This window comes from Panulirus ornatus, chromosome 3 (assembly GCF_036320965.1).
Source record: "Panulirus ornatus isolate Po-2019 chromosome 3, ASM3632096v1, whole genome shotgun sequence".
Lineage (NCBI taxonomy): Eukaryota > Metazoa > Arthropoda > Malacostraca > Decapoda > Palinuridae > Panulirus > Panulirus ornatus.
The window spans coordinates 25,286,273-25,303,355 of record NC_092226.1 but is presented as its reverse complement, the minus strand read 5'-3'; the positions used below and the strand labels follow the sequence as shown (position 1 = coordinate 25,303,355).

Sequence of the window (17,083 nt, the reverse complement as noted above, 5' to 3'; positions counted from 1 at the left end):
AAAATCCTAGTTATACTTCCAATTTTTGAGGGGAAATGCAAAATTTAGACCACCAAAAACAAGCATTCTTTTTGATTCTCAAAGACCTCAGACCAGGCACCATGTTTATCCAAATAATTCAGCCATGATCAACTAAGAAAAATTAGACGACTTTATAATCTTATCATACCTTTTTCTGTGTCTTGCCATGCCAATGTTGAACATAGGAGCGCTAAAGATTTTCCTGAGCCTGTTGGGGACTCTAACAAACAATTCTGACGTCGCTGCAGTCCCTTCATAATCTATGAAAATAAAATTATTTCAGACATGATGCTCCATTTCACAGTGAAAAACATTTCTATCTGGAGAAACAGGAACATGCATTTATCAAAAAAGACTTCAAATAAATATAAACACCTCAAGCATGTATTCAACAATCTTTACCAATCATCTCAAAAATACTCTTCATTCATAAAGAAAATCATGTCCAACATACATTGATGAAAAAAAAAATCTATATGAAAAAAATTATGTCCAACATACATTTATGAATAAAAAAAATTTACAAACAAAAACTCATTTCCACAAACATTTTTCTGTGTTTCCAAACACTCCTAATGTTTTTTCCATCATTCTCTTAATTATTTTCAGGGTTTCCAAATATTCCTAATGTTTTTCCCGTCATTCTCTAAACAAGTGCAAAAAGGTACTAGTATATCTATGAAATTCATGTCTAAAAAAGATTTTTACAAAATACTAAGGTACATGCCTATCATCCACACATCTCCATTACTCAGCTGACCTGGGTAGCCCAAGTTTGTGAATACTAGGTCAACTACCCCATCCAGCTCAGAACTAAAAAATTACAAATCTTTTGCATTAAAGGTGCGCTTGTTAATGTGCAACTGTCTATTCCACTGTACTGTACCTAAATTTATACATGGGAGATGTATAAAAGAAAGAGGCAGGAGGTCAAGAAAAAGGTGCAAGAGGTGAAAAAGAGGACAAATGAGAGTTGGGGTAACAGAGTATCATTAAATTTTAGGGAGAATAAAAAGATGTTTTGGAAAGAGGTAAATAAAATGTGTAAGACGAGAACAAATGGGAACATCGGTGAAGGGGGCTAATCGGAAGGTAATAACAAATAGTGGTGATGTGAGAAGGAAATGGAGTGAGTATTTTAAAGGTTTGTTGAATATGTTAGATGATAGAGTGGCAGAAATAGGGTGTTTTGGTCGAGGTAGTGTGCAAAGTGAGAGGGTTAGGGAGAATGATTTGGTAAACAGGGAAGAGGAAGTGAAAGCTTTGTGGAAGATAAAAGCCAGCAAGGTGGTGAGTTTGGATGGTATTGCAGTGGAATTTATTCAAAACGGGGGTGAATGTGTTGTTGACTGGTTGGTAAGGATATTCAATGTATGTACGGCTCATGATGAAGTGCCTGAGGATTGGCGGAATACATGCATAGTGCCACTGTACAAAGGCAAAGGGAATAAAGGTAAGTGTTCAAATCACAGAGGTTTAAGTTTGTTGAGTATTACTTGGAAATTATATGGGAGGGTATTGATTGAGAGGGTGAAGGCATGTACAGAACATCAGATTGGGGAAGAGCAGTGAGGTTTCAGAAGTGGCAGAGGATGTGTGGATCAGGTGTTTGCTCTGAAGAATGTATGTGAGAAATACTTTGAAAAACAAATGGATTTGTATGTAGCATTTATGGATCTGGAGAAGGCATATGATAAAGTTGACAGAGATGCTCTGTGGAAGACATTAAGAGTATATGGTGTGGGAGGCAAGTTGCTAGAAGCAGTGAAAAGTTTTTATCGAGGATGTAAGGCATGTGTACAAGTAGGAAGAGAGGAAAGTGATTGGTTCTCAGTGAATGTCGGTTTGCGGCAGGGGTGGGTGATGTCTCCATGGTTGTTTAATTTGTTTATGGATGGGGTTGTTCGGGAGGTGAATGCAAGATTATTGGAGAGAGGGGCAAGTATGCAGTCTGTTGTGGATGAGAGGGCTTGGGAAGCAAGTCAGTTGTTGTTCGCTGATGATACAGCGCTGGTGGCTGATTCGGGTGAGAAACTGCAGAAGCTGGTGACTGAGTTTGGTAAAGTGTCAGAAAGAAGAAAGTTGAAAGTAAATGTGAATAAGAGCAAGATTATTAGGTACAGTAGGGTTGACGAACAAGTCAATTGAGAGGTAAGTTTGAATGGAGAAAAACTGGAGGAAGTGAAGTGTTTTAGATATCTGGGAGTGAATTTGGCAGCAGATGGAACCATGGAAGCAGAAGTGAGTCACAGGGTGGGGGAGGGGGCGAAAGTCATATCATGATAGGCAGCAAATATGAATTATGTACATGAGTATATATGTATATGTCTGTGTATGTATATATAGGTATATGTTGAAATGTATAGGTATGTATATGTGAGTGTATGGATGTGTATGTACATACATGTGTATGTGGGTGGGTTGGGCCATTCTTTTGTCTGTTTCTTTGCGCTACCTCGCTAACGTGGAAGACAGCGACAAAGTATAATAATAATAATAATAATAATAATTTTTTTTTTTTTTTTTTTATACTTTGTCGCTGTCTCCCGCGTTTGCGAGGTAGCGCAAGGAAACAGACGAAAGAAATGGCCCAACCCCCCCCCATACACATGTATATACATACGTCCACACACGCAAATATACATACCTACACAGCTTTCCATGGTTTACCCCAGACACTTCACATGCCTTGATTCAATCCACTGACAGCACGTCAACCCCGGTATACCATATCGCTCCAATTCACTCTATTCCTTGCCCTCCTTTCACCCTCCTGCATGTTCAGGCCCCGATCACACAAAATCTTTTTCACTCCATCTTTCCACCTCCAATTTGGTCTCCCTCTTCTCCTTGCTCCCTCCACCTCCGACACATATATCCTCTTGGTCAATCTTTCCTCACTCATCCTCTCCATGTGCCCAAACCACTTCAAAACACCCTCTTCTGCTCTCTCAACCACGCTCTTTTTATTTCCACACATCTCTCTTACCCTTACGTTACTCACTCGATCAAACCACCTCACACCACACATTGTCCTCAAACATCTCATTTCCAGCACATAATAATAATTTTTTTTTTTTTTTTTTTTTTTTTTTTTTAAAAAAAAAAAAAAAAAAAAAAAATAATAATAATAGTAATAATAATATGTTTCCATTACATAATGGCTTTTAAGTCCTACTACAGTACAGATACAGTAATATTTAGTCATTGATATTCTGTTTATACTTAGCAACTACATTAAATCTTCTTGTCCTTTCCCCAGCCTCAGACTTATTTTCTGCTAACAATGTACCCATAAATCCCAAATCACCCTGCCTTCCCTACCCTATCCTTGCATATAATAACATCTTAGGACTCTAGCAAAAATCAAAAATATGTTGGGATGGACAATACATACCATGTAACAATTATCATATCTTTGAAATGCAAAGATTAAAATCTAATACTATAGTTGCAGTTAACTATGAACCAGTTATTTCAATTCTATATTTGTACAATAATCCTGTAAAACATTAATAGTATTTTCATATCAAAATGCCAAATTCACAATGGAAAGGACAATACAGCTAGTACATAAGACCCATGAAGATGCAAGGGCTGTGGCTAGTGGACAATTGCCTACACTTGAGGTGACAAATTACTGTATTCTGTACTGCAGTAATCATAGGCCTCCCTAGACCCCACACAGGTATGTCTTAGATCATTTCAAAAAATCAAAAATGTACGGACAACGTACACATTATGTAAAAATTAGAGTAAACGTGAAAGGTTAAGAGTCCTTCTTTGCCAAGATATTTAACTAATACCTAGCTAAGAGTGCCTATAATGAGGTCTTGCCATAATGGCATGGCTAGTGCGCAGTGCTCGCCATGTATGTTGAACTGTTATGTTTTTCTCCGCTGCTTCTCCCCTTGCAAGTTATCTACCCATAATTCATCCAGAAGTGACTTCAGCTATAAAGCTAGTCCCCTTCTGACATTTCTGTAGTCACTCCATTAAAGTCTTTTTATTTTTCTTAGTACTGAACTATCCTTCAAGACTCTTCGTTAGACACTCATATATTTTTGTTCCATATCAGTATTTTCCTGACTGATATGCACACAGATTTAAAACATTACTCTCTGTACCTTCTATTTGCTGCTAGGAATGTATCATCATGACTCTTCCTTCTTCTCTCTAGACTATAGAATTCAAGATCTTTCAACCTTTCATGATAGTTGATATGTTCTAAACCAATAATTTTGCTTGTGAAGCATTTCTGTATTTCAGGAAATCTTTCAGCAGATTTCAACTGGATGGGTAAATTGTGTAAAAGGGCACTTCTTGGAATCTAAATGATATGGACTGTAGCATTTATTTCATTCATAAGAAATGATTTGCAAGTATAATTTAGGGCAAATCTGTAGAATAGGAAAAAAATTGAGATGGATGTGTGAACCCACGTTTTCTTAGCTTAACAAACAATGGAATTAATATCATGCTTCTGCTCCATACATGAATTCACCTCAGGTGCCTGATGAAACTGGCATTCTTAATGAGGCAAGTATACTGTCTGTCAAACTGATGCCAGGAATCTCATGATGGCAGGTCATAGGTCAAAATTTATTTTTCTCACACCATTTAGCAACACCATCAGGGGAGCATTCCTAGTACTGTCCAACAGTGACATTTTGTAATAAGAAACTGACATAGTAGCTTAAAATCTTCTCAGTTTGTATTGACGGAAGGCTCAAGAAGCAATGGTACCCGTTAGCCTCTGTAAAATTCAGCTTTTAACATATAGGAAAAGTGTAGGGATACAGATGGCTAGCAACCTTTATCAGTGTCTCTTAATAGCATGCACATATATGTGATGACATCTGACTGTTCAGCTGTTTGGTCTGTACACTCACCAACAAATGTGTCTCCAAATACTGTGGGACTCTTATGATGTTTATATCATTACAAATGAGCAACACCATTAGTCTGTGCTGACCACTTTCTTCATAGTCTCCTTCAAATCATTCTGTTCAACATGCATTCATACACCTAAGTATTCCTTGGAAGGACATACAATCTACTTCCTGCTTGCAGCAAGGTCATTATGGTTGGCTGTTACCAAGCAGTCTGTGTAGCCCTGGTGTCGCGAAGTACATCTGGCAGGGGATATTGTTCTCCTTGCGACTTGGGAAGGCACCCTCTCCATAAAATCCAAATTCTTTACTGCACCCGCTCCTAAGGTAAAGCTTGAAGCTAAATAGCAGAGACTGCTTCTCTGCAGCTTCTGAAGTGTCAGGTAAACATCTACGTCATTTCCCAAAAGTGCAGTGAACCACTCATGCCATCTCTTCCATAGACAGAGGAGACTCTAGCTTCAGCCTTCTCCTCATCTTCCCACACTTCTCTACAACCAGTCACTTTGTGAAGAAAACAGTTTACCACTTGAAGTTGATGTTGGGCAAAATGAATATTGTGGTAGTATGGGAGCCGTTTCAAAATTCCTCAAGCTTCCATTTTTTCTGTGCAAAAGTATTATTCTTCTTGGAATCTTGTAAACATGATGAAACCAAGGAGGTTAGACTTCCAGACAGCTAGTTCTGGAATAGACCCAGCAACTACTTTCATGGGTATATCAGAGCAATGTGTAACAAACCAGAGGATGATGTCTCTGCCAAGCTGTTCTCAGAGAAAATGCCACTGTCCATTCTGATAACTGGTTTTGGCAGATTCACCTCCGAGTTATAATCCCAACTAGCGGGGAAAAATCATTAAGCAAATCCAAGGTTTTGCTTATAGCCACCAGCATATTCATATTGCTCTGGTGACATCATTGGTTACAGTTCCATCATAATTTGCTACTCACCCACTGATGAACTTAAAGTCAGCCACCAGCTACTCACAGCCCCCATCAATCAGGAAACTATAAATGAGGCAGTCACCAAATGTTTCTCTTATCTGCTCTTCCTCCAGAACACTGACTACACCTAACATCTGCCTGTACTCGATGGTATCCTAATAGCGCAGGGCATCAGGTGAAGGTGTAAATAATCCAAAGTTTATAACCACATCAATGTCTCTTATTGCAGTCAAATGACATGTTGCACGAGTTACTTGGGATTTCATCAGCCACAAATGTGACGACAAATTTTCAAGTTCACAGATATTGTATTCATCAAAAGCCATTCATACAAGCATTTCCACATGGATCTTTTATGTATGGCAAGCACATGCAACCATGGATGATCTATACTGCTTCTTCACATGCCTGATCCAATTCCTGCTTCTTTAAAGCAGCTTTGTGACTGAAAGATGTCCTATGATTAATAACTTTTTCTCCTTTACCAGATCAACAGCACCTCACTCCACAAGCAATTATAATGGTGCTCTTCCTGGAAAACTTTTAGTGGCATCCTTATTACCCTTACTGGCATGGTAAAAAATGTGGGGGCCTCTTACATCTATTCTTTTCCATTAAATAAGACCATAATTCAGTATACTTCTGGGTGATGGCTTCTACACAGAGTTCAACACACATTGCAGCAGAGATTGAAGTTACTGCTGTCAATGTCTGTCCAATGTTTTCCAACAATGATTCAAGAGAATGGAAACTAGTACTGTCATCAGCAATGGCAATCTATAAGATGATAGTCAATGGATCATCCGAGTTAAATGCGATCAGCACCTCTTATGTTTGCTAGAGCTTAGCATTTCTACTGATGAAATTGAAGCCTTAGATGATGATTTAAGGAAGAACCTGTCCAGAGTCCTGCAGTTACTAGCACAGCAAGATAATTTCCAGTCTCTGTTCATTATAATGACTTCCAAGCATTTCAAATGTACTTAGAAAAAGAATGTACAAACACCTGCAAAAATTGGAAAGCCAATTTATGAAAAGTGCCTAGATTAACCATTCAAAAGAAAATCACAGTTTATGGAATAACAGCTGCTCCAAGCTATTTACAGAGTTGTTAGCTAACTTAAAGCCTAACAGCCAGTAGGTAATAGCATTTTAACCCCATAGGCAGCATGTCATCCATTGGCTGCCACATGCCTTGACACCATATAAAGAATGCTTCGATAAGTTTCCATAACGCATACAGTACTACATTAACTCCAAAATGGAAAAGCCCTATTGTCAGCCCTAGAATGCTAGCTTATCAGAAGTGTCCCATTTTCCATGACTGTTAGTCAGAATGGCAAGAAAGACTACAAATTGAGAACAAAAGCCTAAAATTTCTCAGCGGATACATTATTAATGATTTATCATGCTGAATGACTAAATCTACACTTACATTGTATTCTAATGCAATGATACTCATAATTTACATGTATTTAGGAGAGAAAGAATACTTCCCACATATTTCCTACGTGCTGTAGAAGGTGACTAAAAGGGGAAGGAGGGGGGGCTGGAAATCCTCCCCTTCTATCTTTTAATTTTCCAAATGAAGTTACAGAGAAGGGGGCCAAGTGAAGATATTCTCTCTACAGCTCAGTTCTCCGTTCTTGGTGCTACCTCGTTAACACGGAAAATGGCGAATAGTATGAAAAAAAAAAATGACAACAGCAGGTTTGGTTGACTCTGTTGACATCCAGCTAATTTCCTTACCACATACCTACATGGCACTGTTGCAGTCACTTCAAATTCTTGTTAGACCAAGTCAAATTTTGTAACAATGGAAAAGACTTTTCACAAAATGGAAAAAAATTGAATATCATGTTCAATAACATTTATAATTAATCTAACTATGGTTGATTTCTTTTTCTTTACATAGATCTTTAGTTACATACTGGTCAATAAAAAGGCAATTATCCGCTAAGCACAATTGGGTAGGAAACTGAAAAGGCTCAATGGAAAATACCTATCCACTTTGCTTGGTAAGAATGTCCTATATTTTTTTCCAACTCTTTTATTTCCATCTGTTTAACTGGTGAGTATACAATACAGCAGTATTCTATCTTGTTTCTTCCATATTCATTGAACATTTCACAATTAGTTTTCTGTCCCTTGCAGTTAAAGTTCTCATCCTCACACCATTCATTATTTGGCTTGTAAGCACATTTTTATAATTTTGCTCTTTACATATGAATATTTAATTTATGACAAAGCCCATGATTTCAATGTTTTCTTTGCTCTTTGCTCCATTCCATAACCTATTTACTCAAATCTCTCCATCAAATTCCATTAGATTCTCTTCTGCTCATTTGTAAATGATATGTGTCTCTGAAATTTTTCTTTTACTCTTGTTCCCATCGTTTCATGTACACTAACGTCTCATTGTCTTGCATCCCAATGCCTGAAATCAGGACTGCAAAGTATACTGAAGCTACAACCATTCCTTGTGAACACCTAATAACATGTCTTCTTCATCAGACATGTTTTACTTTCCCATCCCTGTAAATTTTCTGTTGATTAAAAATTCAAATTCCTAATATTCCTTTAATATTATATTTCACCACTTTCTCTAATAACTCTCCATAGTTTACATTGAGAAATGCTTTCTGCAAAATCTAAAAAATGGTGTTCAATCTCTCTCCTTGAATCTGAATTTCATATATGTCACTGTAGTAGGAAAGATATCAAATAGGAACATCGGTGAAGGGGGCAAATGGGGAGGTAATAACAAGTAGTGAGGAAGTGAGGAGATATAGTGAATATTTTGAAGGTCTGTTGAATGTGTTTGATGATAGAGTGGCAGATATAGGGTGTTTTGGCTGGGGTGGAGTGCAAAGTGAGAGGGTCAGGGAAAATGGTTTGAAGAACAGAGAAGAGGTAGTGAAAGCTTTGCAGAAGATGAAAGCCAGCAAGGAAGCAGGTTTCGATGGTATTGCAGTGGAATTCATTTAAAAAGGGGGGTGACTGTGTTGTTGATTGGTTGGTAAGGATATTCAGTGTATGTATGGATCATGGTGAAGTGCCTGAGGATTGGCGGAATCCATGCACAGTTCCATTGTACTACAAAGGCAAAGGGGATAAAGGTGAGTGCTCAAATTACAGAGGCATAAGTTTGTTGAGTATTCCTGGGAAATTACATGGGAGGGTATTGATTCAGAGGGTAAAAGCATGTACACAGCATCAGATTGGGAAAAAGTAGTGTGGTTTCAGAAGTGGTAGAGGATATGTGGATCAGGTGTTTGAAGAGCGTAAGCAAGAAATACTTACAAAAACAGATGGATCTGTTCGTAGCATTTATGGATCTGGAGAAGGCATATGATAGGGTGGATAAAGATGCTTTGTGGAAGGTTTTAAGGTATATGGTGTGGGAGGTAGGTTGCTAGAAGCAGTGAAAAGTCTCCATCAAGGATGTAAGGCATGTGTACAAGGAGGAAGAGAGCAAAGTGATTGGTTCCCATGCAGGGGTGGGTGATGTCTCCATGGTTGTTTAATTTGTTTATGGATGGGGTTGTTAAGGAGATGAACGCAAGAGTTTTGGAAAGAGGGGCAAGTATGCAGTCTGCTGTGGATGACAGGGCTTGGGAAGCGAGGCAGTTGATGTTCGCTGATGATACAGCGCCGGAGGCCAATTCAGGTGAGAAACTGCATAAGTTGGTGACTGAGTTTGGTAAAGTGTGTAAAAGAAGAAAGTTGAGAGTAAACATGAATAAAATCAAGGTTATTCGGTTCAGTAGGTTTGACAGAGAAGTTAATCAGAACGTAAGTTGAACGGAGAAAAACTGGAGGAAGTGAAGTGTTTTAGATATCTGGGAGTGGACTAAGTAGCGGATGAAACCATGGAAGTGAAGCGAGTCACAGGGTAGGGGAGGGAGTAAAGGTTCCGGGAGCGTTGAAGAATGTGTTGAAGGCAAAAACATTGTCTCGAAGAGAAAAAATGGGTACGTTTGAAGGAATAGTGGTTCCAACAATGTTATACGGTTGTGAGGCTTGGGCTATAGATAGGGTGTGTAGAGGAGGGTGGATGTGTTGGAAATGAAATGTATGAGGACAATATGTGGCATGAGGTGGTTTGATCAAGTAAGTAATGAAAGGGTAAGAGAGATATGTGATAATAAAAAGAGTGTGGTTGAAAGAGCATGAGAGGATGTGTTGAAATGGTTTGGAAAAATGGAAAGAATGAGAGAGGAAAGGTTGACAAAAAGGATATATGTGTCAGAGGTGGAGAGAAGGAGAAGCGGGAGACCAAATTGGAGGTGGAAGGATGGAGTGAAAAGATTTGAGCAATCGGGGCCTGAACAAACAGGAGGGTTAAAGGCATGCATGGAACAGAGTGAACTGGAACGACGTGGTATATCGGGATCAACGTGCTGTCAATGGATTGAACCAGAGCATGTGAAGCATCTGGGGTAAACCATGGAAAGGTCTGTGGGGCCTGGACATGGAAAGGGAGCTGTGGTTTCAGTGCATTACGCATGACAGCTAGAGACCGAGTGTAAACGAATGTGGCCTTTTTTTTTTTTTTTTTTTGGCTATTCCTAGCACTACCTTGCTGGAAGGGGGGGAAGCTATTTCGTGTGTGGTGGGGTGGCAATGGAAATGGATGAAGGTAACAAGTATGGATATGTATGTAAATGTGCGTGTGTGAGTGTTTATGTATATACATGTGTACATGAAACTGCAGAAGCTGGTGACCGAGTTTGGTAAAGTGTATCAAAGAAGAAAGCTGAGAGTAAATGTGAATAAGAGGTTATTAGGTACAGTAGGGTTGAGGGACAAGTCAATTGGGAGGTAAGTTTGAATGGAGAAAAACTGGAGGAAATGAAGTGTTTTAGATATCTGGGAGTGGATTTGGCAGCGGATGGAACTATGGAAGCAGAAGTGAGTCACAGGATGGGGGAGGGGGTGAAAGTTCTGGGAGCATTAAAAAATGTGTGGAAGGAGAGAACATTATCTCGGAAACCGAAAATGGGTATGTTTTAAGGAATAGTGGTTCTAACAATGTTATATGGTTGCAAGGCGTGGGCTATAGATAGAGTTGTGCCGAGGAGGGTGGATGTGTTGGAAATGAGATGTTTGAGGACAATATTGTTGTAAGGTGGTTTGATTAGGTAAGTAATGATAGGGTAAGAGAGATGTGCGGTAATAGAAAGAGTGTGGTTGAGAGAGCAGAAGAGGGTGTTTTGAAATGGTTTGATCACGTGGAGAGAATGAGTGAGGAAAGATTGACAAAGAGGATATATGTGTCAGAGGTGGAGGGAATGAGAAGTAGGAGACCAAATTGGAGGTGGAAAGATGGAATGAAAAAGATTTTGAGCGATCGGGGCCTGAACATGTAGAAGGGTGAAAGACGTGCAAGGAATAGAGTGAACTGGAATGATGTCGTATACCGGGGTCAACATGCTGTCAATGGATTGAACCAGGGCATGTGAAGCATCTGGGGTAAACCATGGAAAGTTTTGTGGGGCCTGGATGTGGAAAGGGAGCTGTGGTTTCAGAGCATCATACATGACAGCTAGAGACTGAGTGTGAACAAATGTGGCCTTTGTTGTCTTTTCCAAGCACTTCCTCGCACACATGTGGAGGGAGGGGGTTGTCATTCCATGTGTGGCGGGGTGGCGACGGAATGAATATAGGCAGCAAGTATGAATTATGTACATGTGTATATATGTATATGTCTGTGTATGTTTTTTTTTTTTTTTTTTTTTTTTTTTTTTTTTTTTTGCTGTCTCCCGCGTTTGCGAGGTAGCGCAAGGAAACAGACGAAAGAAATGGCCCAACCCACCCCCATACACATGTATATACATACGTCCACACACGCAAATATACATACCTACACAGCTTTCCATGGTTTACCCCAGACGCTTCACATGCCTTGATTCAATCCACTGACAGCACGTCAACCCCGGTATACCACATCGCTCCAATTCACTCTATTCCTTGTCCTCCTTTCACCCTCCTGCATGTTCAGGCCCCGATCACACAAAATCTTTTTCACTCCATCTTTCCACCTCCAATTTGGTCTCCCTCTTCTCCTCGTTCCCTCCACCTCCGACACATATATCCTCTTGGTCAATCTTTCCTCACTCATTCTCTCCATGTGCCCAAACCATCTCAAAACACACTCTTCTGCTCTCTCAACCATGCTCTTTTTATTTCCACACATCTCTCTTACCCTTACGTTACTTACTCGATCAAACCACCTCACACCACACATTGTCCTCAAACATCTCATTTCCAGCACATCCATCCTCCTGCGCACAACTCTATCCATAGCCCATGCCTCGCAACCATACAACATTGTTGGAACCACTATTTCTTCAAACATACCCATTTTTGCTTTCCGAGATAATGTTCTCGACTTCCACACAGTCTTCAAGGCTCCCAGAATTTTCGCCCCCTCCCCCACCCTATGATCCACTTCTGCTTCCATGGTTCCATCCGTTGCCAGATCCACTCCCAGATATCTAAAACACTTCACTTCCTCCAGTTTTTCTCCATTCAAACTCACCTCCCAATTGACTTGACCCTCAACCCTACTGTACCTAATAACCTTGCTCTTATTCACATTTACTCTTAACTTTCTTCTTTCACACACTTTACCAAACTCAGTCACCAGGGGTGTGTGATGTCTCCATGGTTGTTTAATTTGTTTATGGATGGGGTTGTTAGGGAGGTGAATGCAAGAGTTTTGGAAAGAGGGGCAAGTATGAAGTCTGTTGGGGATGAGAGAGCTTAGGAAGTGAGTCAGTTGTTGTTCGCTGATGATACAGCGCTGGTGGCTGATTCATGTGAGAAACTGCAGAAGCTGGTCTGTGTATGTATATATATGTATACGTTTAAATGTATATGTATGTAATGTGCGTGTGTGGTTGTGTATGTATTTACATGTGTGTGTGTGTGTGTGGTGGGTTGGGCTATTCTTTCGTCTGTTTCCTTGCGCTACCTCGCTAACGCGGGAGACAAAGTATAATAAATAAATAAATAAATATACATATCAACAATAAAGTTCAAAACTAATAACTTTGTGGTTTATCATTTAAAATAAATAATTTCATATACACAGTGAGAGAAGACAACATGCTCTTGAAGGACCCATGTATCTCAGAGAATTTTGAGTAAAACTTACTTCCCATGGAACACCTTTTGGTTAAGAAGCTTAAAACTTCAAGGGAATCATATTTCAGCAAAATACCATCATTCCTGAGGTAATTATCGTGCTATGGGTGATACTACTACTACTGCAATGAGATACCATCTATGTTGGAATCTCTCTCATAACAAACTAAATATAAGAGATTATCAGTGATCATCATCCTTGAAAACCATCCAGGGATTAAAGCAGACCAGGAATGGGTGTTGAGCAGGATTCACTTCTACTAGGACACAGGGGACTATCAGGAAACTCCTCAGGATCTATCATTTGAGGGTTTATGTCTACCATTCGAAAGTAAGGGTGATACAACAATAGGATACTCCCAAGGCTGATGGTGGTGATACTCATGCCCTCTGAGATGATTTGTATATCAACTGAAAATACTTAAAAAAAAAAAGTTATTTTCCTATGAGATACAGTATAGTACACACTTTTATGAGAATCATTATGTAAGAGCAATGAGTTAATACAGATCGTTTTTTGTTGACAAGTTTTATAATTACAGTAGTTATCATTCTAAATCTAGGGAAAGTAATTCAAGAAAGATTTTTTTTATTTCTAATTAATCAGAACTGAGAAAATACAAAAACATTTCAAACATGTCTGTAAGTTTGGGTAGTTCACCTACCCTACAAAGAATCAAATATACATGAAGTATATACATTTCAAGCAACCATATCCAAGCATATAATGTGCACATCTCTACATAAATGAAGTGCTGAAAGCAATAAGTGCACAAGTTAAAATAAGCATGTATGTAATTACTTATCTATACTGCATGGGGACAGAATTTTACATTTGCAGTGCATCATCTTTTGAACTGCCATTGTAGAAGATCTTAAATTCATGCATGCTGTTTACATTAACCATGTTATCAGTCAATTTGTTCCATTCATCTACCACTCTTAAACTATAAAAGTACTATCTGCATGTCATGGGGATAGAATTTTATACTCGTGCTGCCTCATCTTCTTAATCCTGCATGTATCTATTATGTCTTTTTCAATATATGGATGCATAAATACACCCTAGCTTATGCCAGGTGTGTGTGTGTGTGTGTGTGTGTGTGTGTGTGTGTGTGTGTGTGCTGTTAATTACTTATCTGTACTGTATGAGGAGGGACTTTTACCCTTATATTATCCCATCTCTTGAACATTCTCCATCACACAATTTCTTAACTTTCTGTATGCAGTCTGCATCAATCTTATCCAGATCATATTCTGGCAGGAGTCCATATCTTACAGCAAAACATTTAGTATTGGTACAAAACAAAACCCTGTGGCACTACTGGTAACCCTAACCCATATGGAGAAGGTTCCTTTGACTTTCACCCTTAATATTCTTCCACAAAGATAATCTATCTATTGAGGGAGTCTCCCCTTTATTCCTGCCTGGTGATCCAGGTTTTCAATCAGCTTCCCATATGATCAGGTGTCATGTTTTCTAGAAATCTTCACAAAAACAGTCCATCCAGCTTTACCTTTTGTCAAAGATAAAGCTCACTCTCTCAAAGGAATCTAAGAGCATTGCACATAATATTCTTTCCCTAAAAATGTGCAGTCCCTCACTTAGGTAATATCTCATCTGTAGAAAATCATCCATTTACTTTCCGATTATCTATTCCACAACCTCATAAACCAGTCATCAAGAAAACTGATTTGTAGTTTAGTGCCTCCTCCTAGTCTCCTTTCCTAGAAACAGGCATGTCCTTTGCCCTTTTTCACTCCCTTAGCACTCTGCCTTTCTCCACTAACATCTTGACCACTGTTTCAAGAGGTTTGTCCAGTGTATCTGCACACATCTTCAGTACACAGGGTAAAATTTCATCAGGACCATGAACCTTGTATGAGTCAAAACTATTTACTATTCTCTTAATGTCTTTTCTAAATATCTCTGCTTTTTTAGACCTCCTCCCCATTCCATCTCACTGCTTTTAGGACTGTAATGTCCTCATTCTAAAAACTTTTGAATGTGTTACAGTTCCTCACATATCCTTACATCATCCTGTGCAATCTTCCCCCTGAATCCCTTAGCTTGATAGGCTGCTCTTTAACTGACGATTCACTCCTGAGGAATTTATGGAAAATCTTTAGATTTTCTTTGGCTTTGTTCACAATATTCTTTTAAGAGTTTTTTCTTCTTTCTTATCCTGTTATTCTTGTTCATTCCTCTCTTATATCAAACAAATGCTGGATGACTGGAGTTTTGCCTATATCTTCACCACTACAAATAACAAAACCCCTTTGTTTCCGACATCTTTTATTAAACCATTCTTCCCTATTTCTTAACATTTTCTTTTTATTCAAAGTTAGAGTCATACTCCTTCACTGTAGATTACAAAAAAAAAATTCACCTCAATTCCTAGGTTCCTGTCCACTGAATTCCATTTCCTAATCAATATTACCACAAAAATTTTTGAGGTTTATATCTCCTCTTTAGTGTCTTGTCTTGTCTCTTCTCTTAACATCCTCCTTTAAAAAACAGACAAACTTGAGCATCACATGATCAATTCTTCCAACCAGTGTATTATATATAATACTCTCCATGTTCATGCTATTATGTATGAAGGTAAGATCTAGCAATGACAGTGTATCAGCCACTCTCATCCTAGATGCTCAATGACATGCTGATATACAAAATTTCCTATATACAATAAACACCTCTGTCTTCATTACTCCCTGTCATCATGAGAATTCAAATTCCCCGAGTCTATCCACTCTTAACTGAAATACCCCACTATCAGGCATTTCACAACTCTAAGAAGTGTGCATTTTACTGTTTCATATTTGGAGGATTATACAACACAAATACTGTACACTCCTATCCCAACACCATTTTTTCCATAATATGTTGTCTACATGGGCCATCTTCCATTATTTCCTGAAACTTAATTTCATCTCTTATTAGAGCAATCCTCTTCCTCCTTTCACTCCCTATATTCATGTATCCATCTAGATATAAAAGGTGACACAGAACTAAGCTTTGTTTCCATGACTTCAACAATATCAGGTGCACTTTCACTTGTATGCTCCTTGAATACTAGCACTTTATCATTACCTACTAACCTATCATCACTTGTATATATTGCTTTCACTATGACATTACCATCTCCTGACTTCTCTACAGAGCTGGCAGGTCAGCCCCATCCTCTTGTTTCCTTTGGCATACCCAGTTTTCTGCCCTCTGACTGCATTCTTTACTTTTCTTGCTCATTTCCTTTGACTGTTCACAAAAGATAAATATCCCAGTGAAGTCCACCTTGTCTTTGAGTTTCTTAGCTTGCCAAAGTTCCTCCTTGCTATATGATATAAATCTATCTACCTCTCATTTCACCAGTGCTCTTAGTGCGACCTACATGTTGATCAATTACTACAATGTTGCTTCTCCACCAGCCTGAGTGTCTTTTTGCTAAAATCTCCATTTTTGCCAACATCCACTGATCCTCAATATCCTACACCTATTTCAAACTTTCTTCACAGAAACCATGCTTCAATGTCCTCAGCTCTCTATTCCTCAGCATCAATTAATGTCTTCTATCATATAGCCCCAAAATTTGTTCCTTTGAGCTAAGAACCTTTTGTTGACCTGTCACATGGGCATCCAGAGAAGACCCTACTATCAATTTTGTTAATACTTTATCACTTCACAGTGTTCTTTCTTTCCTCTGGCTATATTCAGACTGAATTCTTTCAACCACTTTGATTTTACCATGTCCTTTGATCATATTTCTAAGTTGCCTAATTTCCTCTTCCATTTGATGGCAGTTTTCAAATTGGAGGTGGAAGGATGGAGTGAAAAAGATTTTGAGTGATAGGGGCTTGAACATGCAGGAGGGAGAAAGGCGTGCGAGGAATAGAGTGAGTTGGAATGATGTGGTATACCGGGGTCGACATGCTGTCAATGGATTGAACCAGTGCATGTGAAGCATCTGGGGTAAACCATGGAAAGTTTAGTGGGGCCTGAATGTGGAAAGGGAGCTGTGGTTTCGATGCATTATACATGACAGCTAGAGACTGAGTGTGATCGAATGTGGCCTT

General features: G+C 38.9%; 1 protein-coding gene across 9 annotated transcripts in view; it reads right to left on the bottom strand.

The window, feature by feature from the left end:
• LOC139761399 (Fanconi anemia group J protein homolog) overlaps positions 1-17,083 on the bottom strand; it is a 1,968,572-nt gene that overhangs the window by 982,044 nt on the left and 969,445 nt on the right. For all 9 annotated transcript variants that reach the window (XM_071685544.1, XM_071685606.1, XM_071685598.1 and 6 more), the window contains one exon: positions 170-281. In XM_071685544.1, coding sequence (XP_071541645.1) covers positions 170-281 — 112 coding nt within the window. The remainder of the gene's footprint in view (positions 1-169; positions 282-17,083) is intronic.